Source organism: Callorhinchus milii, unplaced genomic scaffold (assembly GCF_018977255.1).
Source record: "Callorhinchus milii isolate IMCB2004 unplaced genomic scaffold, IMCB_Cmil_1.0 Scaffold5, whole genome shotgun sequence".
In the NCBI taxonomy this organism is placed as follows: Eukaryota; Metazoa; Chordata; class Chondrichthyes; order Chimaeriformes; family Callorhinchidae; genus Callorhinchus; species Callorhinchus milii.
In genome coordinates, this window is record NW_024704746.1 from 44266601 (window position 1) to 44293878 (window position 27278).

General features: G+C 40.2%; 1 protein-coding gene across 6 annotated transcripts in view; it reads right to left on the reverse strand.

Annotated features, from left to right (window-relative positions):
* Positions 1 to 5383: 5383 nt before the first annotated feature.
* Positions 5384 to 27278, reverse strand: part of yaf2 (YY1 associated factor 2) — a 49393-nt gene continuing 27498 nt past the window's right edge. For 4 of the 6 annotated variants that reach the window (XM_042335122.1, XM_042335120.1, XM_042335121.1 and 1 more), the window contains 3 exons: positions 25817 to 25900; positions 7882 to 8034; positions 5384 to 7070 (listed from right to left, as the gene is read on the reverse strand). In XM_042335122.1, the coding sequence (XP_042191056.1) occupies positions 6827 to 7070; positions 7882 to 8034; positions 25817 to 25900 (481 nt within the window). In that variant the 3' untranslated portion in view covers positions 5384 to 6826. Of the gene's footprint in view, positions 7071 to 7881; positions 8035 to 24329; positions 24407 to 25816; positions 25901 to 27278 lie in introns of those variants that run through there. The other 2 variants (XM_042335125.1, XM_042335124.1) reach the window with 2 other exon arrangements.

The window sequence follows — 27278 nt, forward strand, 5'->3', positions numbered from 1 at the left end:
GCGGCGGCGGCGACCGTTGGCAGCCGCTGCGCCTCGCGATCACGTGAGGGTTAACCGGCGGCTCCGCCCACTGCCTAATTCCCCCCCCCCATTGGATCTCGTGCCTGTCAATCACGTGCATCGCGTCCAACCCGAGGAGCCGCTGCCGCCGGCGAGGGGGCGGGACCTCCTGCGCGGGCGGGGCGGGGCCGCCCGAGGGGGCGGGGCAAGATGCCAAGTTACCAATGCAATTGTGATTGACATCAATGATAATAATAATAATAATAATAATAATAATCCTGACATTTGATACAGCATTGCTGAGGTTCGGGAGGTTCTGTCGCAAAGCGGGTCACAGGGCGAGGCTGTGAAGCGTAACGAATGCCTAATCTGTAAGCAGGCGCCAAGTACCATTTTTGTGCAACGAGCAGACTGCAACAGCAGCAAAACAGGGCTCTCGCTGCTCCTGACCTACTTCAAGGCACATCTCAAGACTTTCCTTTTTGATCGTGCCTTGGGTCAAAAGTTTCTCCCCGTAACATCATCCTAAATTTGCATGACAATTTTACCACACATTCTCATATCGTATCTATTATCCTTTAGCTTCTTAATTGTTTCTACGTTTGAGTTAGTAGGTTTCCTTTTGGCTTAAAAAAAACAGATGCGAAGGTGTGCGTTTCTGTGCGTTGAACTTTCATTTTTACGTGATGTAGCATAGCACACAAAAGTAATGGAAAAAGCAGAACGTGGTGCATCAGACATGCTTATCACAAGGAAAATGCAGAAATCAAGGCCCAGGATTCATCAAAGTAGATGAGATACGATTCGAGAAATCCATGTTCGCCCTTTTCTCCACTCACCTCTCATTCATTCAAGCTTTCGCAAAAGGGCTGAGGTCAGTTTAGTCAAATATGGGAGTTCTTATCTGTACAAAAGAGCAGCCAATGTGTCTTATGGTTCAAAGTGTTAAATTGATAAGCAGCTGAGCTGTATAGATAAAGAAGTTTGATTCCGATTCAGAGTCTGCTGAGTTGACCAATTGCAGCCAAAACAGACCTCATAATAATGTTACAATGAGGACATTATTACTGTCAAGCAAGGCAACAAGTTTGGTGGATTTAACTATCCTCGAATTGTATTGAGATAACACTTAGAAAAATAGGCATTCAGTTCATGCTCCCGTGAAGAAGAGCTGATGCATGAAATTCTTGTCAGCTTTGATTGTTAAAATACACATTTGTGCTGTGATTTTAAAAAGTAGAAACTAGAATGTCATTCCCAAAACTTGCATACAATTAATTATTTGCAAGCCGTAGTGCAAAGCATCTTAAGTTTTAAACATTTTTTAAATTGATTTCCCAACACTGTTTCCACCCTAAATCATGATTCAATTTTCCATCTGGTCCGACACATTTCTTGTCATTCCTTCAATAACTGTTTTGTATACATGTAAGGCTCTAACCAAAGAAAATCAAATGGTTCCAGATCCCTAAATTGTAAAACACACAAATTGCACCATATTAAGTTTGAAATACTTCTTCAATTCATAAGTATCACATCAATAACAGTCAACTGCATGGAGAATCCATAATTAGATTCATATTTCAATCCTATCATTCTCCCACCAGGGCCAAACCTAATGTGGGAGTTTTTCTTGAGAAATATATTCAAATTCTCATCTTGGTTGTCAACTGTGACCCAGAAAACGGCTAAATATTTTTGCAAAAGGTCACCCGTGCAAATTCTTCACATCACTTCAGGGGTGAGGAAATGGTGAAATAAAATCAACTTAACCTTAACCTTAACTTTTCTCTCTAGCCACCGTCTAGAGTGCCCAAAATGCCTCAATACCAAAATAGATTAAATATATGTAGAGAGTCAAAGGAGAAGCTTAAAATGTTCTCTGTAGCTGGTATTGGCTTGCCTGGTTTGCACCTTGTTAGTGGTTTATTGAGTAGGGTTTCCTTGGAGCTGAACTGTATCCAAGATGACATGCCTGGCAATGGAATCTCGGAATCGAGCCAAGCCTCTGTGGTCGTCTTGGTTGTTCGGTTCCTGAACCAGGTGGGTCTGTAGTATTGCAGCCTAGCTCACCGGCAAGACACGGAAGGGCATACCAGTTACTGGGGGGTAGGAAGTCATCCCACTCAGCTGCTGTTAACCCTGCAAGCCAAAGCCAAGGATAGGGTGGTCCTAGCTGGATACGCTGTGAAAAAGCTTGCCTGACAGCAATATCAATGGCAAGTTATGCGGTTTTAGCTGATTAGGCTCCAGCAGTACCCCAACAGCTGCTCTGGGTCCTGAAGCCTTGACTTACCAACCGGCGCCTAATACTTTCTGGAAGTAAGCAGGCTGCGTCTCCAGGGAGAGAGCGTGGAGTCCTGTAGCTCAGTGGTTAGAGCACTCGCTTTGCAAGTGAGAGACCTGAGTTCAATTCCAGGCAGAGCGAAACGTTGGGCAAGTTTCCTTACTCCACACGCCTAATAATAATCCCTCCAAAAAACAAAAACAATAATAAATTGGTCATTTTCAATCTACGACTGTTTGTGGGACATTGCTGTGCGCAATTGGCTGCCGCGTTCGCCCACAAATATACAGTCAATTCACTTTACAGTGTGTTCTGTGAAGCGCTTTGGGACGTCCTCCTGACGTGAAAAGCGCTATATCAAATGCAAGGATTATTATTATTATTATTATTATTATTCCATTCCAACAATCTATCTCTGGGATTTCCATGTGTAGGTGGATGGCATGTAAATCCCAGCTTGGTTTTGATACTCTTAAGCACATCAATATATATATATTTTTAAATTCCATAAGAGCAGAGGGAAAAGGCAGTGCTCTGTTAAAATCTATTGAGATAATTGAATAGGTTAAAATTTAGGCTTGTAAGTAGTCAGCTGAGGTGCCACAACTAGATTCTGTCCCCTCGGTGTGATATGGCATTGAACCAAACTGCAAGAAGCCAGTGAATGCTGGTAGACCTATATCCCAGTAAAAGCCAATGCCCTTGAAAAGAGGGAAGAATAGCAAAGGGTTGACTGAAAATTATAGAGAGAAATAGATTGTACACATACTGTTTTGAGACCATGATGCACAGAATTCACTTACCAGAGTGCTGCAACAGATTGTAAATTGCATCATTAATCAAAGTGCAGATCTCTTTCAGATGACCAAATGAATAATTGGAAATCAAGTATTGCAGCATCAAAGAGGCACTTACTCTTGTTTATGTGAGCGACTTATGGTTAATTGTGTCTTTGAAGTAAATATACTTCATTACTTAATTATCATAACTGGACTGTTTCACAAAAATACAGCTTTTTTAAAAAAAAGCCTTTTTATGTGAGCGACAGACATCTTTTCGCCTCTGGAATAACTGCAATAGAACACTTGGTGTAAAATCCCATGTTCCTGATGCTCTGCAACTCTGGTTACATTGAAATTTTCATTTTCACTAAGCAAAGGAGTTAACTGCACTCATGAGTACGTTAAGTCATAAAATACTTCAATTTGGTTTAGAAGATCTCAATTGTGCTTTGTTTTGATAAAAACGTCAAATACAATACCAGAAACTGTTTTGATGCTTGTTTTGACAAAGCCTTCAGACCAGAAATGCTTTCTCTGTCCTCAGTTGTGTAAAAGGACCAAGTGTCACATTGAGCCCTGCATCCCAGAAAACTGCAGGTTCAATTTCTGCTCTGTAATGAGTTTAGTTTGGGAAATAGTGAAGTGCAAAAATTTGCGTGAAAGTAGCTTGGCTTTGGGAAGGGAAATCACTTGGGAGTTCCTGCTATTGGTCACTCTCCAATGACCTCTGCTGGAAAATCTAAGTAACTCCATCATCAAGTGAGAGAATTGTCACAGCCTCTAAGGCTTGTACTTCAACAAGAGTCTGAGACTTAAGGAAAAAGACATGAGAAAATATAACATAAATAACATAAGTTTGACAATTTTTGAAAATGGTCTTCACCGCAATATATCGATGTAAAAGAAAACATGGGGATACAGGTGAAGAGTTTTTAAACACTATTTTTCACTGGTTCTGTGAAGTTTCATTCATACCAAGGTGTGGACTCGACCCATGTGGTAACAGAAATGTTGCATTTACAAAACAGAATTCATTCTGTGTCCCTCCACAAACTGATTTTTTTTTAAGTTCAGCATTCTGAAATTTAATGAACAATGGGCTACCTTTTTTAAATGAAGTAAAAAGAACAAGCGAAGAGTTTGCAGGGGGCAAACCGTGTTATGGAATTGCACGAGTGTGTAAGAGTAAGAGAACAAAAAGGAGACAACATAATACATTTCTGACAGCAGGTGTCTAGAACAAGCAACTGATAGTAATTTGATGTTGAAACCACCCTTGTATTCTGCATTGTATATCATATATAATACATATTATCTTCTTTGTAGACTATTAATTGAAAGATAATCGAACAACAAAACTGGCAAGATTGCTGAGATTTGCCCTTCTTGTATGCTTTATATTCCTATATGGACTAAGAAACAAAACCACAGTTTGGGAATTGTCCATTCCGATCAGCTTGAGTGTGTGAATTGTAGCTTCCAGAAAACAAAGTATGCCCAAACAGGCTTGAGAGGAGTGGTACTAGATGGAGGTAAAATCTGTAGCTCCTCAGGTTGAGAGAAAGGAAGTCCTGCAGAACTTTACATACAAAAGAAAATGTCCATGCCTGTAGCCTATATGACCAAGGAAGTGGACAGCATAAACAGATCTAAGGGACAACAAAATGAATTTTTGGAGAAGAAATCTAAGGACATGGAGTGAACCTGCGTTTGTGGATTTAAAATCAAATGAGGGCAGATTAGTCAATCCAATGAGCTATTCTTGTTGGTAAAATTTATATTTTTAATAATGCTAATCTGCTTGATCTCACGTTCCACAGTTGCTCAGCTCAAGGATGATACAAGACATGGTGGAAAAAAACAATGTTATTGAAAAAGGGACAAGTGCAGAATACTGTAATTCTAAATGTGCACTTTGCCTTTTGATTAGATTTTCTTTGACAAGAATAAAAGTTGCACACAAAGACAACACAAAGCTTAGTTGCTAATATAGTTTCACTTACAAAACACAAAATTATTTTGGTCAACTATAAATTGGAACAAAATATTAAAAATGTAGTAGTATCCTCAAAATGTATGCCGTTTAATCATAAAAGGGTTACTCGTAAAAGAAAACCAATGACCATACTTACTTATGACCCCTATCCAAAGTGATGTTGCCAACATTAGTTGAGAACTGAGTGAAGAATATTTCTCTGGAATGAATGGGGGAGTTGTCAAAATAAAACTGCTCACCGTGAAATAGCATTCTTCTTATTTGATAAAGATAAACAATGGAATTACTTCCCCTTCTCTTTTAAAAATGGATACTGGGTTTTATAATTCAAATTTTTTTAATTCTGAGTTGCTCTGATAGAAATCAAATATATACCAAACACTACACATATCAGCATGAACACCAAGTTTTAAGGATATAAAAATCTCATGTAAAACAATCTATAATCACTGAATACAGGTATTAGTATTAAATACCTAAATGTGAAAATACAGTCCATGCCACTTACTTGCACATTCAATTGCAATTTTTTTTATCAAAACATACAGATGTTAGATCACCAGCTACCCCCTATCTTGAAAGCACTCATTTTCTTTAATAAGATGTTTTGCTAAGTTTGTAATAAAGGTTTCTTAGTTGCAATCGTTGACTTTCATCAATTTAATGCCTTTGAGGTATTTTTTTTATTGCTTGTAAAACATGGTTGTATATGAAGGGACTGAAACATATTTTGAATATCAATTAAATTTCAATGCAACATTTTTGCCACATAACAGTAAATTACGTACATATGTGTAACCTTTTAAACAAAAAGTAAGCTACATTTGCTACAATATATGGAGAACTTTATCGGAATTAAAAATAAAATGGAAAAATCAAATACTTATTTGCATAATTTTTATTGCAACAATATACACATATATTGTCACAATTCTGAAGCAAAACACCTTAATTGAAGTCTGTAATGCTAACAGAAACTGTTCCCACACCATTTTAGATGTCATATAATTTGTATTTTCCTCTCATCTCCAACTATGGTGGGAGCAGTCCACTGACAAAACATACTTCAAGTACAAAGTCATGCTAGTATAAAATTTGCGTACTATAAAAGTGGGAAACAGTCACTTTTCATCTAAACAGCCCATTGACAACATCTCAGATCTCCCACAGTTAAATAGCATGGACTGTATTATCAGTTAAACCTTGTCAATTTAGCCCATAACTACATATTAAAACTGTAACTTACTGAAATGAATGACAGTGGCTGAAATGAATGACAGTGGACATTTGTAAAGCCACAATTTTAATGGCTAGTGAAGTTTTCCATCCAAATAACAAGTGTTGAAAAAACATTGGCAAGAATTTATACAAATGTTATATTTGAGAATGCTTTTCCTATTTAACCACACCAAGTACCAGCAGGTGTACTTAACTAGGCAACCATTTCATAAATTGTTTCCTTACTGCAACAGTCGATTAAAGTGGACTGAAAATAGCACTGAATACCTGAAGCCAGCTGCTTCACAATTCAGTTCTCAACACATATATTCAGGCAGTCTGATCTAAGATGTAGAAAATTACACTCGAAACATGCCGCAGTGCAGAGTTCCAGATTTGTATGCGATTATTAGAAAGCACTGAACTGAAATTGAAGATGCAACCTGGCTTTCCAGTGTAACACTGACCGTTCAGAACTAGGTTGTGAGAAGCTGTCCGTTGAAATGTTTACAGAAGTGAATAAGGAAGTGGGTAACCAACACTTTAGTGTGATTCTCCATTAACTGATCCCTCTCCCCTGGGCGACGATGACCTGGACAAGCCTTTCTCTGTATTGTCAGAGCTGGAACTGCTCAGGCTGTGCTGATCGGCAGTGGTACTTGATGTCGCTGTGGCAGCAGGCGATGACCTGGTTTTCTCCTTAAAGTCTGTAATAATGACTGTCAGATCTCCTACAGTCACTTCCAAATGCTGCGCACTGCTTCGATCTATGTTTTTTAACCTTGGCCTAGAAAAAAAGAGACAAGAGGGAAAAAAAACTAATTTGTGTGCACTTGAAAAACCTGGCCATGCAAATAATTCCATAAATACAAGTGACACAGCAGGAATACGTAGATAGTGTACGTCAGATAAATTAACTATGAATCATTTCTTGAGAAACAACTTGATTAATTTAATGAGAAGACAGTTGGGTGGGTATTCAGGGTAGATGAGATCAAATTGCTGAAGGGTCTGATTGATCCATATCCCTTGTGATCTTTCAAAGTCAGCAATGGTTTCATTTTCTATTTTTTNGGAAATCTTTGCAAATCCCTTCATTTAGTCCAAAATCAATAGTTTACAGTAAAGCAGATCTGGCTGAAAATGCTTCATGACTCTTGAATGGACTCACAATAGGCAGGTGAACTCCACGATCAAATTTCAGCTGTATTCAACACTAATGGGTATTAGTTGGTCACCTATCTGAAGCAGATTTCTTGTTAAAGGATTCTCATCTCTATGGCACAATTCATATGAAGCAGGGTCAATTGTTTTGAATGAAACAGAGTAGTTCTACAAGGCAGTATGCAACAATTCAAATTGCAAGTGTAGACTAACAAATAAGGTAAGACACTCAGCAACAGCTATTTTGTGCTTGGTGCACAACTTTTGCTTTTTCAATACATTTCAAAGAATATATAGTTATCCAGCAGATCAAAGTCATTAACTTGCTCCTTTAAAACTGGACTGAACATATGAAAATGCTTCCAGTCTGATCGATGCATTAAATTCATATACTCATTTGTTTTTGATTCGCAAGATTAGGGTCAAAATATTACCTTGTTTTCTTGTGACTGTTCTTTTTACTAACAGATTCTTTCTCATTTCTTTCCTTTTCTCCCTTGTCTCTCTTTTCCTTCTTTGGTTGTGTGGGTGATGCAAATTGTTGTGTTACTTGCTGTGCCACCAACTGAGACACCGGACGTGGCTTCCTATGAGGAAAAGGCAGAGCAGTGATGTTTTACCATGCATTTCAGACAATAACAAATATATGCTTTAATGCAACTATCTCTCTTCTGAAGACGTGTTCTACAATAGTCTTTTAAACAGAACACAGATTGGAAACAGCTTTTCAGAAAACAAGGCTACAGATGTCCAGCTCATGCATGATTTCGGAGTGCCAACTTCAGATCATAGAAATTACAACACAGGAAGAGGTCATTTGGCCCACTGATTCTTAACTGGTGCCAGTTCATCCATTGGAGCAAATGATTCTAATCCTAATTTTCCATTCTTTCCTAGCACCCTTTAAACTAATCATGAGACAATTTCAACAATAACCCAGTTTACCATCCAGTTAAAGTTTGTAGCACTTTCTGCACAAGGGATTAATTTGGAACCGTCTTTGGTAACAAATTAAACACTTAATTTTGTAGCTTTTCCAACAGCAAGGAAGATTTTTTAAAAATCATTTAAATAATTTTTGTTGTATCAACTATCATAAAAAGCAGAAATATGTACAACGTGATACATTCCAGATGTGGAAGTCTTTTCCAGATTTTCAGCAAGTTTCAGTTTTGCACAAAAGCATTTTGAAAGCAATAGCTTCACAACAATTGACTAAGAGACCAAACCAAAGGATTGCCCAATAAAGGTTCAATGTACAGTGAACAAAGCGTGGAGCATATAGATGACTAAAAGTTACTTTCTTTCACCCGAAATAAATTCATTTTCTCACCATTTGAGAAAACTTTTTTTTTAAAATTGCACCCCAGTCTCTACAGGAAGCAGATATGGAGAATAACTGCGAGAAACTTCCTGTGAATGCACACAAGGTGTGATCTGATTAATTTAATTCAGAGTCCTGACTCCACTGGCTCCCCATCCCCCAGAGGATCGAGTTCAAGATCCCCGTCCTCGCCTTTAAGGCCACCCATGGCCTTGCCCCCTCCTACCTCTCTGACCTGATCTATAAAAGATGCTCTATAAATGTAATTTTGTTGTTGTTGTAGCATATTGATTAGAGCACTCGCCTCACAAGCGAGAGGATCTGGGTTTGATTCCCGGGTAGGGCGAAACATTAAGCAAGTGTCCTTACTCCACACCTCTCTGCTTCCCAAAAGTAAGTAGGAACCTGGTTGCTAGTCAATTGGTGGATCACTTTTCTGGGGGTAATAATCCCTTCTTTTTAAAAAAATAATAATTTGGTCACTCAATCCACGAATGTTTCTGGGTCACTCCTGTGTGCAATTGACTTACGTGTTTCGCTTTACAGTATATTCTGCATAGCGCTTTGAGTCGTCTTGAAGACATAAGGTGCTATATCAAATGCAAGGATTATTATTATTATTGGACTTATACAACTCACTCCAATCTAAAAGGGCCCAGAAAAATTGCACATTGTATGCTTGCTTCAGGGAAAGGGGATCATGTAAGCTTTTTGTGATCAGCATTGTATTTTCTATCCCTCACAGATGGTCAGTTCAAATTTATGCCTTTTTAAATTAGGAGTTTAAAAATGGAACACTGCTTTTTGTCTTAGTTCCCTCAGTACAGAGTGAAAGGAAAGCTAATGCTTTTTTAGATCCTTTCAACATTGTCTGCAAACAAATTGGCTTCATCAGCATCTGCACTTAACATAAGCATCTCATATGTGCATCGAAACTCTGAAAATTAAACCAGTACTTCTACTTCCAGTAAACTGAGCAAAAGAAAAACCTGAAAGACGATTTGCGATAAAGAGAAACTACCTTAAATATACCCCCACACCTTGAAATTCAGCTAGATACAAGTCCTGAAGTGCCTTCTTATGACGATAAACAATTGGTAATGTTTGACACCTTGACTGTTGGTGACTGTCATTAACTTCAGAGATTTGTAATTGAATATGAGTTACAGTACAATTTTCTGTAGGAATACTGTACATCTCAGATCCAGTACAATAACTGCAGTTAACACTATGTACCAGCAGGTGGAACTGCTGAGAACAGAAGCATCAGTAGTCAAGCGTTTAAGACTTATTATCTTGAAGTACTCTCTATCCACTCGGATGAGTTTCCAGCCATCTGTCACTCTGCAGAGATCATGAGCATGTATCTTACCCACGTGCAACTAGTATCCAATCACTGATCATGGGGAAACATTAACCTTAAAAACATCCACCAAGGAATAGAAAAGTTCATTCACATTGAGATTGGTCACACATACACACATACAGTACAACCTTTTTGCTCTGAGTCTTGAACCTTCTGTGGGTCTGGACAATGTCAAGCTCCCTGCTCTAGCCTGCATTTTGAGCTTCCAGCTTAGATTGAGCTATTCGTTCCTCCCTACCTCTGTGACCTCCTAACCCCCTACCAACCTGTCCGCTCCCTCCGCTCTGCGGGCTTCAGCCTGCTTCCCGTCCCCTGACTCGCCCGCCCCACCATTGGTGGGCAGGCCTTCAGCCTTTCTGCCCCTAGCCTATGGAACTCCAGCCCACAGTCCCTCCACCTCACACTCCTCCCTTGCCTCCTTCAGGAACCATCTCAAGTCCCTCCTCTTCAACCGTGCCTTCAGTAACCCTCTTGGCCTCCCGCCTCATCGATCCCCAGCTCGGGTCCAAATCCCTGACTGTCCAGCGCCTTGGGATGTCCTGTGTAATTAAACATCAGAACAATATAAAATTGTCTTTATTAATACTTCTGGTCCGTCTTCTCTTGCTCCACTCCATCATATTTCTCCCTTTCCCCCTCTCTGCTTCATACACAAAACCACTGAACCTTTCATTGCTGACCTCACCAGCCTCTGAGAGTTCCAACTATTTCTGCTGAAGTGCTTTAAGTTTTGGAGAATATAAAGCAGTCAGTGGGCTTCAAAAGTGCTACACAACCCCCCAAAAAAACCCTGACCTTCATACCCATGAGTGTGTAACAAAGGACCAATCCAGCATCAAGTAGCAATGTTCTTAACTCAGATCAAATCGTTTGATGTTTGAAACACACCAGACACAGCTTTCGAAAATGCCTTCATCACTGGAAAAGTAAACTAGCTGCACAACCTGCTGCCACTTCTCTTAGTTACTTCTGCAGCCATCTGTGTGCCACACTTTGTCACTGAAACATTAGGGGAAGTTCTATGCTCAGTCACACTCAAGCTAAGACACAAAAAAGTTAAATAATCTAACTATTCAGCCCATTGAGCCTGTTTTGTTGTATCGTGGAATCATGACATACATTGTTTTCCTATTATCTCGCTTGTTTTTCATGTTCCCAAATAGTTGGACCTGCTTTGGCTACGCTGCAAGTCTATGGTACATATGTGTTATGCTGAAAAGGGGTGTAACGGGGGCCAACTATATCTCCATCCATCCCCCTTTCAAGCCCCCAATTGAGTCTGCTTTGACAGTATTCCACATTATCACAGACCTCTCATCTCATTCATAACCAAGACTGTGACAACAATTTACATTTATATAATGCCTTTTATAATAATAGCAACCCTGGACGAGAGACAACTTTCTTCAGCTCAACGTGCGCAAAACTGAGGCCCTCCTGATTGGCTCACGTCAGCGCCTCCGCACCTCAGGCGCTGACAGCATCAGCATCCAAGGCTGCACTCTCCACCTCTCAAAGCCAGTCAGGAACCTCGGCGTTCTGTTCGACCCTGAGCTGTCCTTCCTCATATCTGCGCCACAACTGGCACCGCCTTCCACCACCTCTAGAATATCGCCAGACTACGGCATTACCTCACCCCTCACACTGCTGAAATACTGGTCCACGCCTTTATCACCTCAAGGCTGGACTACGGGAACTCTCTCCTCGCCGGCCTTCCCGGCACCTCCCTCCACAAGCTGCAGGTCATTCAGAACTCTGCAGCTCGTGTACTGTCCCGCACCAGGCTTCGGGAACACATCACTCCCACCCTCGCTCGCCTCCACTGGCTCCCCATCCCCCAGAGGATCGAATTCAAGATCCTCATCCTCATCTACAAGGCCATTCACGGCCTCGCTCCCTCCTACCTCTACGACCTACTATCCCCCTACTTACCTGCCCGTACCCTCCGTTCCTCTGGCTCCGGTCTGCCTCCACATCCTCCGCCCCAACCGCCCTACCATCAGTGGCCGGGCCTTCAGCCTCTCAGCCCCTAGGCTCTGGAACTCCATCCCCCAGTGCCTTCACCTTGCTTCCTCCCTTTCTCCTTCAAGGCCGGTCTCAAGACCTTCCTCTTCAACCGTGCCTTCAGCTCCCCTCTCGACCCTCTACCCCCTCCTCGCTCCCTCCCTTCCCTCCCCTCACCCTGACCATTTACCCCCTGCTCGGGTCCTGACCCAACTGTCCAGCGCCTTGGGACGTCCTCCTGACGTGAAAGGCGCTCTATAAATAATAATAATCCTTGCATTTGATATAGCGCTTTTCACGTCGGGAGGACGTCCCAAAGCGCTTCACAGAACACACTATAAAGTGAATTGACTGTATATTTGTGGGCGAATGCGGCAGCCAATTGCGCACAGCAATGTCCCACAAACAGTCATAGATTGAAAATGACCAATTTATTATTGTTTTGTTTTTTGAAATGAAAATCTTGTTGTTGTTGTTGCATTTGATATAGCACCTTATCACGTCTTCGAGACGTCTCAAAGTGCTTCACAGAATATACTGTAAAATGAATTGACTGTACATTTTGTGTGCGAAAAAATGTCAGGAAGATATCAAAAAACACTTCACACAAATTACTGGATCTCGTGCGAGGGGGAGGGATCTGAGGAAGGGAGAGGAAAGGTAGCCGAAGGCGATATGTCCAAAGGAAGATTTTGAAAACTGAGGGAGGGGGCAAGACAGAGGGATGCCTGGAGTTTCAGAAAGCAAAGGAAGATTGACTGAAGGATTCCCAGCAATGCTGGGGCAGATTGGGCAGGGGATATGAAGCAGGCCAGTGTTTGCTAAGCAGAGGGAGGGCAGTCGGGTTGCAGGAGGTAGGGTGGGGAGAGGCCTTGGAGACATTTGGAAATGAGAACAAGCATCTTGAATTTAATCCACTGGGGGATGGGGAGCCAACGGAGCAGAACGACATTGTGAGAGATGGGCTCGTGGAGCCTATTGCGGGAGAGGACATGGCTGCAGAGTTCTGGATAGTCTGCTTGTGTGGGGAGGAGCTTACAGAATGACTTTGGGGGAATTGAGACAAAGATATTTAGGGTTTTTTCAATCTATTTTTCCATAAATCAATAGAAAAGTAGTCATATAATTATCGAGTGCAATGATAAAACCAGCATTAAAACAATTTTCTGTACAAAAGATGTATAGTGTGGAATGAGCACTGTGCAGCTTTAGAATCACAGTGTGCTCTAATTACAACTTACTCAGTTCACTAATTACAGCCTATTCAAAAGATAGCTCGCTCAGCTTTTCTGTAAAAGAGGAAGAGAACATTTGATTTTTGTAAAAAAAACCTGAATTAAGATGCGTTTACAGGGTTACTTCGGGGTTACAAGATGCAGTTGTATCTTTCTCCAGCTATGGTTGCAATCCCTAAATTAGGTTTATGTGAAAACAACACGCCACAACTCTGAAAGCTACTTTTTGTTCTAAAAAAAACCTAATTGTGGAAGATTTAAACATAGTTTTTTTTAAAGCAGTTATTTCAACTGAAATTGCAAATTTGTTTGCTTTTAAAAAAAACAGGAGATCATAAGAGTTGCTTGCTATAAACAAATACATTTTCCTTTGTCCTCTGATACAAGTTTCCAGCAGCAGAAGCCAAATGAATAGATGATATTATTTGTTCCAACACTGATCAAACAGCAACATTGAGAAGCTATCAACAACAATTTGACTTTCAACCCGAGATTTTCTTTAAAAAATGCTCATCTCCATTTCTCTGGTAAAGTGACCAAGATATTCCTACTCAAAGGATTTACAACAATATTCTTCTCGTCTCTAGGATACTGCTATCCAGGGGCCGGGAGTGATGGTGAAACCAGACTTGAGAATTTTATGCTTTTTCCCCACAGACCTTAAGAGTTTCCATTATACTCAATGGAAAGAACAATCGCGTGTCGTGTCAGTGCATCAGTTGCAATCAAATTGTCAGTCAGAAAGACATCTCCAACCCCAATCTTTTCTCGCAGAGGAATCATGAAAGTAGGCAAGAGGCTTCAATGAACAAAATTTTTTTTAAAAAAAGTTACGAAAACCTCAATGATAGCAACTCTTCCAGGTGTGCAATTTGCATTTCAGGAGTTCCTATGATGAGCATTCTTGTAAGATGCAATAAAATAATCTGCATTGTCCTAGTCTGAAACTTTGCAAATAAACTAACTGCCGTTTGATTGATTATTAAATCGTCTTCCTTCATCAATTCAATGATCTGTTTAATCTGATTAAATTGTCCCTCGCATTCAGTTTTATATTCTTAAAACCAATCTTGATCTGAACCATATCCAATTGGATTGGCCTTTGGCACACAAAACTTCCTGCTGGAGAACAACAACAAGGAAAGCTGACACTGTTCTATTCATCGACACCACAAGCCTCTAAAGATTATATCTAACAATTCTTTTAATTTACACCTACCATCTTGATTTCAGGAAAGTCTATTCAACTGCAAATAATTCTATATTTGTCAGCAAGTCTGTCAGGATCCATCAGTCACATTAGTTACATTCGATAAGCAGAAAAATCCCTCTCACCCTCCACTCAGAACCTAATGTGACAAATTGTAATTAAAGTATATTACATCAGGAAATGGGGCATCCAAAGCACACAAATGATCTGCAATCAGCATTTTAAATCTGCACCATTTACAAATGGGAGTCTAATTTCATGCAATATGGTGAACTTCAGGAACAAAAAAATCTATATTCAAGTACAGAAATCTAAAACTAGAGATATACACATCGACAGTGTATATAATATTTAAAATCAACTCTAGAGGAAGGCTCACCACTAGTCTACTCAGTATAATAGCTCTTGTGAACTCCAGGCCTTTTTTTCCTTTCTAACATCTTTATATATTGCATAGTAGTGTGTGGGTAGGAAATGAATAACTCATGCAGAATTGTAATTAAAAGAGCCACAATTTTTCACCACGAACCCTAATCTGAGGCCCCCTCACACTCCCTTAGTGAACCACAGATTCTGTGAACAGCACTGAAAAAAACAACTGAGGTTTGACAAACACTGTTAAGACTAACCATCTAAAACTTGGTCCTGAGAAGAGATGCTGAACAAACATAGGAAGCGAGTTCTAAGGTGAAAGTTTATCCCTGAACTTCAGAGGATGCATGAACCAAGAGTGAACTAGTTCTGGACGGCAAGTATCTAGTCCTCAAGATAAAATTACATTCACTTCTTTGCAGATATTTATCTTTTCATCATAGAGTCCAGTCAGTCTTCACATTCAGCTCTTCTGATTGATACAAGGATATTAAGTCTGTTTTTGCAGCTGCTGTACAGAAAGATAAGAGTAATTTCAATTATGCACCGCAGCCATGAATGTGCCACGATTACTATAAAGCACACGAACGTGGCAGCTTTATGGTTGTGGTGAGGTCAGAGAAGTTGCGCTTCTTGCGAGGTTAATGCAAGGTACAATAAATTTAGCTTCATGATGAAGAGTGACACCATATCTGGAAAAACAAGAAACCCAATGCATGAATTAGATTCAAGTGAATTGCATTAAAAGCATTAGGGGTACTCAGTATGAGAAGGATTTATAAAATGGAATCAGACAGATGCACCATAATAGTCTTCTGATCCTGCAAATACTGATGTTCCAAATTGCCAGAGTAATGTCACCTCCACTTTGAAACAAAAATTGCAGCTGAAATAGATACTACAGCCACTTGATAGAAACCTTAAGCATAATGCTTTTAAACAATATTTGCTAGTTGGCTAGAAAACATGCCTTTTTACCTCAGTGCCAGGCATGTCAGGCACCATTGCACCACAATTTTCAGATGCACTAAACACCAATAGATTCATACAAACTGGTAGTTTCAATACGTCACCTCTTTGATGTGAAGGAAAATCATTCTGTTCCAATCACCTCCTCAAACTGTACTGGAAACTTCCAACACAAAATTAAAAACTAAAAGGAAAAATACATTATGCAAACTTACACAAAGATTGCATTTGATATAGTGCCTTTCACATGTGGAGGACGTCACAAAACTTAATGCAGCGTATTGTGCAGATATGCAGGCAAACATAGCAAATGTTCTCACAGTTTTTTGGCAATTTCTTACAGATTTCCTAAATAAGGAATCTGACTGGGGACTTCTACTGGCGACTGGAAGGACATCAAGTACTTCATACAGACCCACAGGAGTTGCACACTCAGGGTAGATTGAGTCAGAGCTGAGTTTGTGTGACTCATTTCCCTTTTTTCTTATTCATGAACTCCTGTTTGAAGTCACCACATATTGGACCCTACTATACAAAGCTTTTTAAAAGTTAAGCCTAATTACATTTTTAAAAAAAGGTTAGGGCTCTGTTTTTTTTAAAAAATCAATTGGTATGAATGAAATGAACCCAGCATGTGAAAGAAGCCAAATGCAACAATGGAAAATCACTAAAATTGTTTGATGTCCAAAACTTTCCTGAAGTGTGTTGGAAGCATTTCAAGGAAAAGAAAAACACTCTGCCAATACATCACATCACTAAATAATTGTGCTCTCTCAGTATGCATCTTTTAACTTCTCAACACACCAATAATAACAATAATGATAATAATCATCCTTGCATTTGATGTAGCGCTTTATCACATCCTGGAGACATCTCAAACACATCACAGGATAAACTGTAAACTGGCGTGAAGGGCATTTTATGGGCAAACATGGCAGCCAATGTGTGCAGAGCAATGTCCCACAAACAGCAGTGGAGTGAATTATCAATTTTATTTGTGAGGATTGTTGGCCAGAACACCAGAAGAAACTCCCTTCTCAAAATACCAATGATAATAATAATCCTTTCTCAACATACCAATAATAACGATCATCCTTGCATTTGCTCTAATGTCTAATCATATCAAAACATCTTAATCATTCTGTGAAGTGTAGTAACTGTGTATCTGTTGGCTATCTATATTAAGCAGGAAAGTGAGCAAACAGAGGAAAAAAGGAGCAATAGATTGGCCTTTGAATGCAGCTCTTTTGCAAAGTCCTGAGGATAAGCATTGAGACTATACCTGCAGTTTAACATGCCTCAAGCCAAAATTAAATCATACAGCTCCTTCAAAGCTCCTTCACCACAGATTAGGTTGAGTGTCATGATATCCATGAACTAGTTCAGTCAAAAAAATTAGTTGCTGATACAATAGCAATTTACCATATTCAACTTGTTGGCAAATTACATTGCATTTCTGATACTTTTCTTTCAAAAATAAGAGCATACCATAATACGATAACAATATTAAACCTTGCATTTGATATAGCGCAGGCTTTGAGACATATGAAAGCACTTCACAAATATAATGTTAAATTAATTGACTGTATATTTTGTGGACGAAACATGGCAGCCAATTGTACACAGCAATGTCCCACAGACAGTCGTTGATTGAGCGACCAAATTGTTATTATTTATTACCCCCGGAAAAGCGATCTGCCAATCGACCAACAGCCAGGTTCCTACATACTGCTAGAAAAACAGAGGCATGTGGAGTAAGGAAACTCACCTAATGTTTCGCCCTGCCCAGGAATCAAACCCAGATCCTATCGCTTGCGAGGCGAGCGCACTAACTACTCCGCTACAGGACTCCATGGTGGACCCAAGGACAGACAAGCAGCTTTGGAAAGATCGTCAGACCATCTCAGGCGGAGAGATGTGGTAACAAGCAATATGATGGGAGTCAGGTGAAAGGAACAAGTTAAGGCCCAGTGTAATGTACAAAGTCGCAATCCAATTTAAAACTAGTCGCTTACTCACAGCCTTAGTAAGGGACAAATACAACTCTGCTCCTTTTTTCCTGTCTGCTCCCATGGCTGCTTAATATAGATAGCCGACAAATACACAGTCACTACACTTCAAAGAATAATTGAGGTGCTTTGAGATGTTTTGTTATGATAATCTTTAATTCTACAGAAAGCTAAATTGCCTTTCTAAAAATTACTTCAACTTGAAGGGATAAGCATTGAGATAATACCTTACTTCAGCTTGAAGGGAAGTGAGGGGAAAATGGAGTCACTATTGCAGGACTCCAAGTGCTGATGTTTCCATCCCTTTCGTAAGAACAGTAAGTGAAATACATCATAGGAATTTCAAATTAGGAGACACAGAAGTATAGATTTCCAAAAACCAAAGCAATAATATCAATTCCACAATTAAACAAATAACCAGTTTTGGCTGAGCCTTGGGCAAGACAGATTCATTGATGATACAGCACAGAAACAAAAATCCAGTCTGGCTGATGGCTCGACTCCACACAAGTGCCTTTCCTAGATCCTATACCTACACAAAAACAACAAATTACATTTGTATCGTGCCCTTCACGTCGGGAGGACGTCCCAAGGTGCTGCACAACCAGGGAATTGGAGCAGAGTAAGGAGTTGGGATCAGGAAGGGTGGAGGGCAGGGAGGATAGGGATAGGAGGGTGACCGAAGACACGTTCGAAGAGGAGGGACTTGAGATGGGCCTTGAAGAAGCACAGGAGGGAGCGAGGCGAAGGAACTGTGGGATGGAGTTCCAAAGGGTGGGGGGAGAGAGGCTGAAGGCCCGATCACCTATGGGTTGGTGGGGTGGGCCGGTTGGGGGATGTGGAGCAAGCAGAGGGAGGGACAGATCGATATAGTGTTAGCAGGTTACGGAGATAGGAAGGTGCAAGGCTGTGGAGGGCTTCAAAGGCGAGGATGAGGATTTTGAGTTATCGTCTGAGAGGGGTGGGGAACTATTGGAGCCGGGCGAAGGTGGGGGTGATAGGGTCACAGAGCCTGGTGAGGGAGAGGACAAAGCTGTAGAGTTCTGAATGATCTGCAGCTTGTGGAAGGAAGAATTGGGAAGGCCGACAAGCAGGGAATTGACATAGTTGAGCCTAGATGTAACAAATGCATAGATGAGGGTCTCAGCGGCCTGAAGGGAAAGGCAGTGGCTGAGCCAGACAATTTTGCGGAGGTGGGAGAAGGCAGAACGGGTCATCTCAGCTTTCTCCCCCATATCCCTCAATGTAAATCTCTCTTAAGCATGCAAAAGTGAAGGAGAGGTGATGAAACTTGAGCATTACTTTTCCTGCAGGTCCAGCTTTTCTTATTTTGAAAATTCCTCAGACAAGTTTTGGTAAATTCATGATTCCACCACATCACTTACCTTGGGTGTGCACGGAAGCATGTCAGAGCCTTACACTATTGTCTTATTTTCAATAAATAACAGCAGATGCAGAAATTTTGGAGCGCTGTGCCTATATATCAACTGAACTCGATATCCACATGGTCAGGTTAAGAGTCCTTCAGATTTTCAGAACACTGCTTTATGTGTTTGACGATGGCACAAGCCAGTCACTGCCAGTATTCTAGTTGGCAGAAACAGGAGCAGTTGGTGATGAAGGCAGAGGAAGCAAAACCAGTTCACCTGCCAGCAACTATACATATTTGCTGTTTGCAGTGTCAGGGCAGCAGACAATCAGCTAAACTCAGAACAAAGGGTACCGATCAACCTTTTAAAGGATTGCGAATTAAAAAGACTTGGAAGAATCCAACGTCAAGGAAAAAACTACCAACGAAATATGAAACAAAGTGTTCAGAAATATCTCAATTGCATTCTTTCATTTTGTGCATTTCTTCAAACTTTTTTTGATATTTTTCAATATAACATGCAAGACCAATACCAAAACCATAAATAGCAGCTTCCCCCTCATCTATTCAAAATGTTACCAATCCAGTATTTCAAGTTAACATTGATTCTTTCACATATTAGCTGGTGTAAAGATGTTATGCTTTAAGCATTAGGAACCTTAGACCAGAAAGGATAAATCTGGAATAGTTGCTGTCCTTTTATGAACTCATTAAGAGTACTCTGCTTCTTCCAGACACATCAGGTGTAATTTGCCCTAACAAGAACTTGCAGTAGGAAAATCCCCAAAGGCCATGTATTCCCACAAACCAAGCACTGTCCTATTTTCCAGCTGGCGTCAAGCAGATGCGTCCAAACAGCCTCCTGCAGAGTCAGCCCTACATACAGCCCTCTTTCCTGATCATTTGATAAATTTTGGAGACAAATCTCAACAGCTGAATGTAAATTCTTTACTTCATAAACATTATAAACCACTAAAGTAAGGAAACAAGATGACATTTGCAGACAGATCAAACGGTTCAGTAGCCTGATCCTAACACGACTGATTCTATAATCCAATGTCAGTTTTTTTTTAACAACATTTGTCAGAATTCAAAATGGTTAAAAAAATATACAAGTGCTAAAAATGGTACTTTTTTGTTGCGTAAGTTTTAGAAGTTGCAATATCCCTTGCAAATTCTAAGTACATTTTCTAACTCAAGACAATTGAAAAAAATATTCCCGCTTCCCTGCAAATAAAGACAATTGCTTACTTGATTTATTTCTATTTAAAAAGCTACTTCCCCAATGCGCAATTCAGGTGTTGAGAAAATAGTTGACAACTGTTCTGGAAGTGACCACTAAAAGTTCATACAGTATTGTGTGGTCTTGCAATTTTACCCCTGCCACATTTAATGTCTCATCACACAAAGGATACAGTTCAAGATCCTGGTCCTCACCGTCAAAGTCCTCAATGGTCTTGCTATCTCTGCGACCTCTAACCCCCTACCATCCTGCCCGCTCCCTCCGCTCAGCAGACTCCGGCCTGCTTCATGTCCCCACCTCGCCCACCCCACTATTGGCGGGCGGGCCTTCTGCCACTCTGCCTCTACGTTCTGGAACTCCATCCCACAGTCCCTCTGCCTCACCACCTCCCTTTCCTCCTTCAAGACCCATCTCAAGACCCTCCTCTTCGACCATGCTTTTGATCACCCTCCCCAATCACGACCCCCAGCTCGGGTCCGAAACTCTGTCCAGCGCCTTGGCATGTCCTCCCGATGTGAAAGGCCTATACAAATGTAATTTTGTTGTTGCTGTTGTTGTCTCCCAACAAAGCACGAAAATGATCCATAATTCATCGTGGGTTGTAATTCAGTTCCTGTTCATGTCATTATGCTAATTTTATGAATTTATCATTTACAAACCCCCTAGATGGTGCTCACTTTGTTCGAATGAGCATCATTCAGTCACATTGTTTACAGCCTGTTTACAACACAGCAACTTGATTTCTAATTTAAATCACAAAAATCACACTAAGTCAAGGCAATTCACTGGTTTCAAAATTGCAAAAGCCATTCAGTCAGATGATATGAGAGGATTGGATTAAGCCCATTCAGCCCATTTCATCTAATTTTCCCAGAAAAAAAACTCTTCTGTCTTCTCAGTGCAGCATCCAACCATTTGCTCAGTGACCTGGTCTCAACCAATTCTGTGGTTAATGTTTCCAACTTTTGACAATCCGTGATGTAAAGAATGTTTCCTGATGCCTATTCTAAAATTATCCTCAACAATCTTTGCCCTGATTCTGTTGTCTCCACATACCTGAAGTATAGGTCTTTTTAAGTGTCACATACAGTTTGAGGCTGCATGTCAATTGAGAATTGAGGAAAGATGGAAACAGTTTAGTTTGTTTACTTAAATAGAACAAGATCTACAGGATTTCATATCATTTAAGATACCCACAGAATCTCTCAAATTAGACACCCAACTCCCCATCATGTAACCATGTTCCATGCTAAAGCACAAAAGCATATCAAGTTTCAGAACCTCAACATACTAATCTTTTATGCAAAGCTTTCTGTTCCTTTCATATAACACTGTTGCTGTAGCTAATTTGATCCCTTGAATCCCTCCACTTCCAGTCAGCTGTTGTGCAAACACTTTCAAAATGCAAAACCACAAATGGATTCAGTGTAGAGACATCAAAACAGTGCTTGGAGAAATCTTAACACTGCTCTGAAAAAAAAGCAATATAATTTTCAACATTGCATAACATCACAACCACTCTTTAGTCACAATAGGAAGATACCATATCTATACACACAGGAAGTATTAGGATTAGCACATAAAATGAGGTTTTTGAATGAATGTACAGGGGAAAATGGCTTAATGTTCGACTGCACAAAAAGACTCCAATAGATGTACAAGTAGGTCATGTTTACGCTTCAATCAACATCTGCTATTAATCTATTTCGCAGTCAACTAATTAAAACATGCATATGTTTAAATTTAAATTATTTTCATGGAAGGGCTGTCATTGCTGAGATTGTTAAGCTCAAACTGTCACCAATATCAAAATATCAATAATAATAATCATAATAATATTGCATTTGATATAGCCCCTTATCACTCAGAATATATTGTGAATTGAATGTATATTTTGTGGGCAAAAGGGGCAGCCAATTGTGCACACCAGTGTCACAAACAGTTGTGGATTGAGTAACAAAATTATTATTCTTTTCAAGGGATTATTCCCCCCGGAAAAGTGATCCACCAATTCCAACTGACAACCAGGTTTCTACTTACTGCTAAGTATACAGAGGCGTGTGGAATAAGGAAACTTACCCAACATTTTGCTCTGTCCGGGAATCGAACCCAGGTCCTCTCACTTGTGAGGCAAAGTGCTCTCACCACTGAGCTACAAGATTCCACAATCCACAAGGAAGACAATAACATGCATAATTTCAAAGCTCAGACAACATCTAGCCCAAAGATCACATTTTTTCCCATTCCTTGGCCCTTCCCTGCCTCCTTACTCCTCAATCCACCACCCGGCGCCTCCGCTCGACTGGCACCGGCCTCCTGCTTGTCTCTTGCACCCTCCGCCCCACCATTGGAGGTCGCGCTTTCAGCCACAATGCCCCGAAACTCTGGAACACTCTCCCTCAATCCCTCCGCCTTGCCCCCTCTCTCAAGTCACGTCTGAAAACTTTCCTCTTCAACTGTGCTTACGGCCACCTCCCCCCTCCTCAGAGTCAGGTTCCACCACTGTTAAGCGCTCTGAGACTCTACCCTGCATGGAGGGTGCTATACAAGTGCAAGCTGTTGTTTTTTTAAAAAAAACTCAAATAAACAACTTGCTAAAATTGTCTGCTTGGGATTGGATCAAATTGTCATCCAAGTGTCACTGATTTAGACTTTTTGTAACTTGAAATACGTCTGATAAATACTGGACCCATTGACTAAAGTGTTTTTTTGAATCACTGGGATAGTGTTCTGACTGCAAATCCAAATTGTACAATGATATTTAAAGGATATACACAGAGAAACATTTGGAGATGTACCCATTGTATCCATGTTTAAGAGATTCCAGATGAAACATTATACTGTTAAAGGCTGATAAAACAATTGCACAAAAATTGATTCTCGTTGAGAACTTAACTTGGTATAACATTGGGACGGACCACAGTCAACAAAGGGTTAAGTCCCAAAGATGCAACTAGACAAATATTCCAGCTCTTCAGCTCTTTGAAGCAATGTATTCGAATCCCACTTTTCTCTTTCTCTACAATTTTTTCATTTCTTAATTTCTTCTGTACTTTATCAATTCCTTTTTAAATCTTTTTTGACTTGGCTTTCAGAGCTACTCGGTGGTATTCCATATCTCAGAAAGTGTTTAAAATATTTCCTCTAAACTCTTGTGATCAGGTCACAAAATGTATACAACTGGTTTGATCTCGGAAAGAAAAAAAAAGCGGAAGTAATTCAGCTTGGAATGCAAAATCTTACACTAAAACACTATAAAAGTAGAAAGTTAATAGCTATTATTAGATGTACAATTTTAACTTGCTTTCGTTGTACAGCAGAAATTGAAAAAAACACCAACAACTCGATTCTATTGAATTAATTCAGTTCCACAAATTCCTGAGAAACAATTTTATGACACAATGTGAAACTAAGACCAGCGAACAGAAACACATTCAATGAACAGGCAGTTTTTAAGACTTGTCTTTCTATCGCCTCAAAGGGACACCTATTGCTTTGAAACTGTATGGAAGATGCTTGATGCAAACGCAGTTCAATCCCCCAATCTAGCAAGATCTGTGCTTGAATTTAGATCTTGAATTTAACAAAATCATTCTTATCAGTATAGTGGCCTCTTCCAGAACAATGAACTCACCAACAAATTAGTCAATCGACAATCAGTTCATCTTCAACAAACATAATATGGACGAGACTACAAGGTTTCTACTGAATCAAAAAATTAACAACCACTGAAATTGTTTCTCTCAATAGTGATTCAAACATTGAAAATTAGAACAATAACCTTAGATCGAAGCAGAATATCTGTAAATGGATGGAGTAGATGGCCAGTTTCTTCAAAAGCATTGTGATCTAACCTAATCCTGTTAACAATGGACTGTTGAAAGCCTAAGTGGCATTAAAAATGTATCAACTATTTTTCTCTGCCACCATCACTTTGACTGACGGATGAATTGAAGCGAAGACTCTGGCCCTTGAGGAGGCTGGAGGCTGTGAGTGCAATCATGCAAACATGAATTTAAAAAAGTCAGAAAGTGTTCACCTGTTGGAAAAATAGATTAGTAAAGAAATGAGGAAACCCGTGACCACAAACAAAAACTGCATTAAGTTAAGGAATAAACAAAAAGCTAAAAGCAGCGAATGGCAATTTGTGAGAATTCAGGACCTCCAGAGAACACAGCAATAAAATATTTTTTTCCCCACTCATACCAATGATATTTTTCTATGTCTGAGAAATGCAATAAATCTGAAAGTACATTTTATGCCAAAAGGCTTATGAGCTGTCAATTGCTTCCTTGTCATTTGGCCAGCCCTAAAAGTGTGAACCCAGAGACAACAGGGTTTTATTTACTGCATGCATTTTGTCGTGGAGCAGTGGGGCAAAGGTTCAATTTCCCGAGCGAAGTAAAGGATCCGTGTTTCCTTGTTGCAACATGTCAGCAACAGTGGGGAAGCTCTGGCAAATGAAAAATACAGCACTGTGCAGACCTCCCAAATCACTGTCAATGTATTAATTTGCACAAGGTATTCAGTTGCCTCTGTGCTAAAATAATAATCCTTACATTTGATATAGCACCTTTCATGTTGGGAGGACATCTCAAAGAGCTCCTGCAAAGTGTATTATTCACTGTACTTGTGGGTGAACGTGGCAGCCAATTCGCACACAGCAACAACCCACAAACATCCATGAAATTAAGGACCGATTTTTTCATGGGGAAGGTTGGATAGCAAAGATAACAGGTCAGAATGGAGTAGACAAAAGAAACCTTTACTAATTTAAATGTCACTGAATTTGGTCTCAGCAGGGCGTAGCTCCTCCATGTAGAGAAAAAAAACAATTCACTCTTCTGCGTAATGTCCAAAAGTAATTTCTGTATAAAATAAGAAAATCTTCCGAGCCTCAACATCCTTCAATGAGTGTTCATATTTGATGAGTTTACTTTAACACAATGTATGCAACATGGCTGAATGGCTTTTCTCAAACACCGCCAGAACTCTAAATTAATGCACAGCTTGAAGTGTTGAATGAAAGCATTTCTGATATGACAAATCATTCATGCATCCTCAACACAACTGCTTCTGTTTGTCAGCCACAAAATCTTTAATTATTGAGCTCCATAAATGGCTGTGCACACATTAAAAAAGAGGGAAAGCAAAGCATAACTGAATTAACTTACAGTAACTGGTTATGGCATGTTGTGGGGAAAAATATTTAGAGTTATTCCACTGTAATTGAGCGTGCATGCCTGTCTTTGTTGGTAAAATACTCACATGCTGCTTGGAGTGGATCTTGTAGGTCGTCCAGGGTGGCTTTTCGAGGTGGTGATGCTGACTGGTGGCTTTCCTTGGGATGGGCTAATGGGGAAAGGGTGCAAGTAATGAGGCATAGGAAAGTATTTAAACAGCAGTAATATTTTTGCTGCCCAAAACAGACTCCTGTCAGAACTGTGTTGCTACGCATAAGCATGCTAAATTAAACCAAATCTAGCTAAGAACATGACAGAGCTTGCCTGACAACTGATGTGTTGCAACTTGGCATTCGCTTCCCTGGTTTGGAGATTCAATAAATAATATAAAATATAAGTCCTCCCATTTGATTTTGCACTTTATCATGTTGAAACATCTCAAACGGTCTTGCTCCCCGTTACCTCTCCGCCCTCCTAACCCCTACCACGCTGTTCGCTCCAGCCTGCTTCACGTCCTCCGCCTTGCTCACCCCGCTATCGGCGGGTGGGCCTTCCGCCACTCTGCACCCACCCACTGGAACTCCATCCTGCAGTCCCTCCATCTCGGCCCCTCCCTCACCACCTTCAAGACCCACCTCAAAACCCTCCTTTTCGACAATTCTTTCGATCTCCCTGCTTCCCGCCCTGCCCTCCCCACTCCGACCCTCAGCTCGGGTCCGTAGCTCTGTCTGTCCAGCACCTTGGGACATCCTCCTGATATGAAAGGCGCTATACAAATTTAATTTTGTTGTCACTTTTTCTGGCAAGTATAGCCAGTATCTGTAGCTAAATCGTATTTATGTTTATCTTTACTTTCATTTTCAAACAAAGTTTAAAAGGCAGAAGTCGCTGGGAACAAAGTTTAAGAGGTTCTTGGTGTGCAATTTTTCTGAGTTGCATGATAGGTAATCATTGGTGCTCTAGAATTATCTTTGGTCAGTTTGGCCAACCTGGAGTTTTATCTTTCAGAATAGACAGAGAAATATCATCTTCCACATTCTTTTACAACATCATTTTAAAATGGCAAACACAAAAATGAAGGATGTAAATGGCAGTGCAATTAAAAATAACTAAAGTGAATATAATTCCAGTAACTGAAATGAGCTCAACTCGTTGTTCAAGAATTATGCACACACACTGGAAAGGCCAAATGTTCAAGCAAGTTACTCATCTCACTCAGGGCATAAAGGGGCAGTATGATTCTTCTCTGCATTCCTGCTTTTTTTTTTTGGTCGGTCGAGTGTCTGAAACCCATCACCGTGCCTTCGAGTATCCAAACCAAACAGAGTTCCAATGCATCCCACCTATACATGGAAATTCCAGGTATGTTTATTGGAATGGAATGCGCACTCTCTCTCTGGAGGGTCACATCAAGGAGGGCAAAGAATAAAGAGTTCCTGCTTTTTATCTATACAGTGCTTAATAACTTGTTCTGGAAAGCAGCAGGACATTGAGTGAGGATAGGTTTGGCACGAAACTTAGTTTTTACTACCATCTTCAAGTTGATC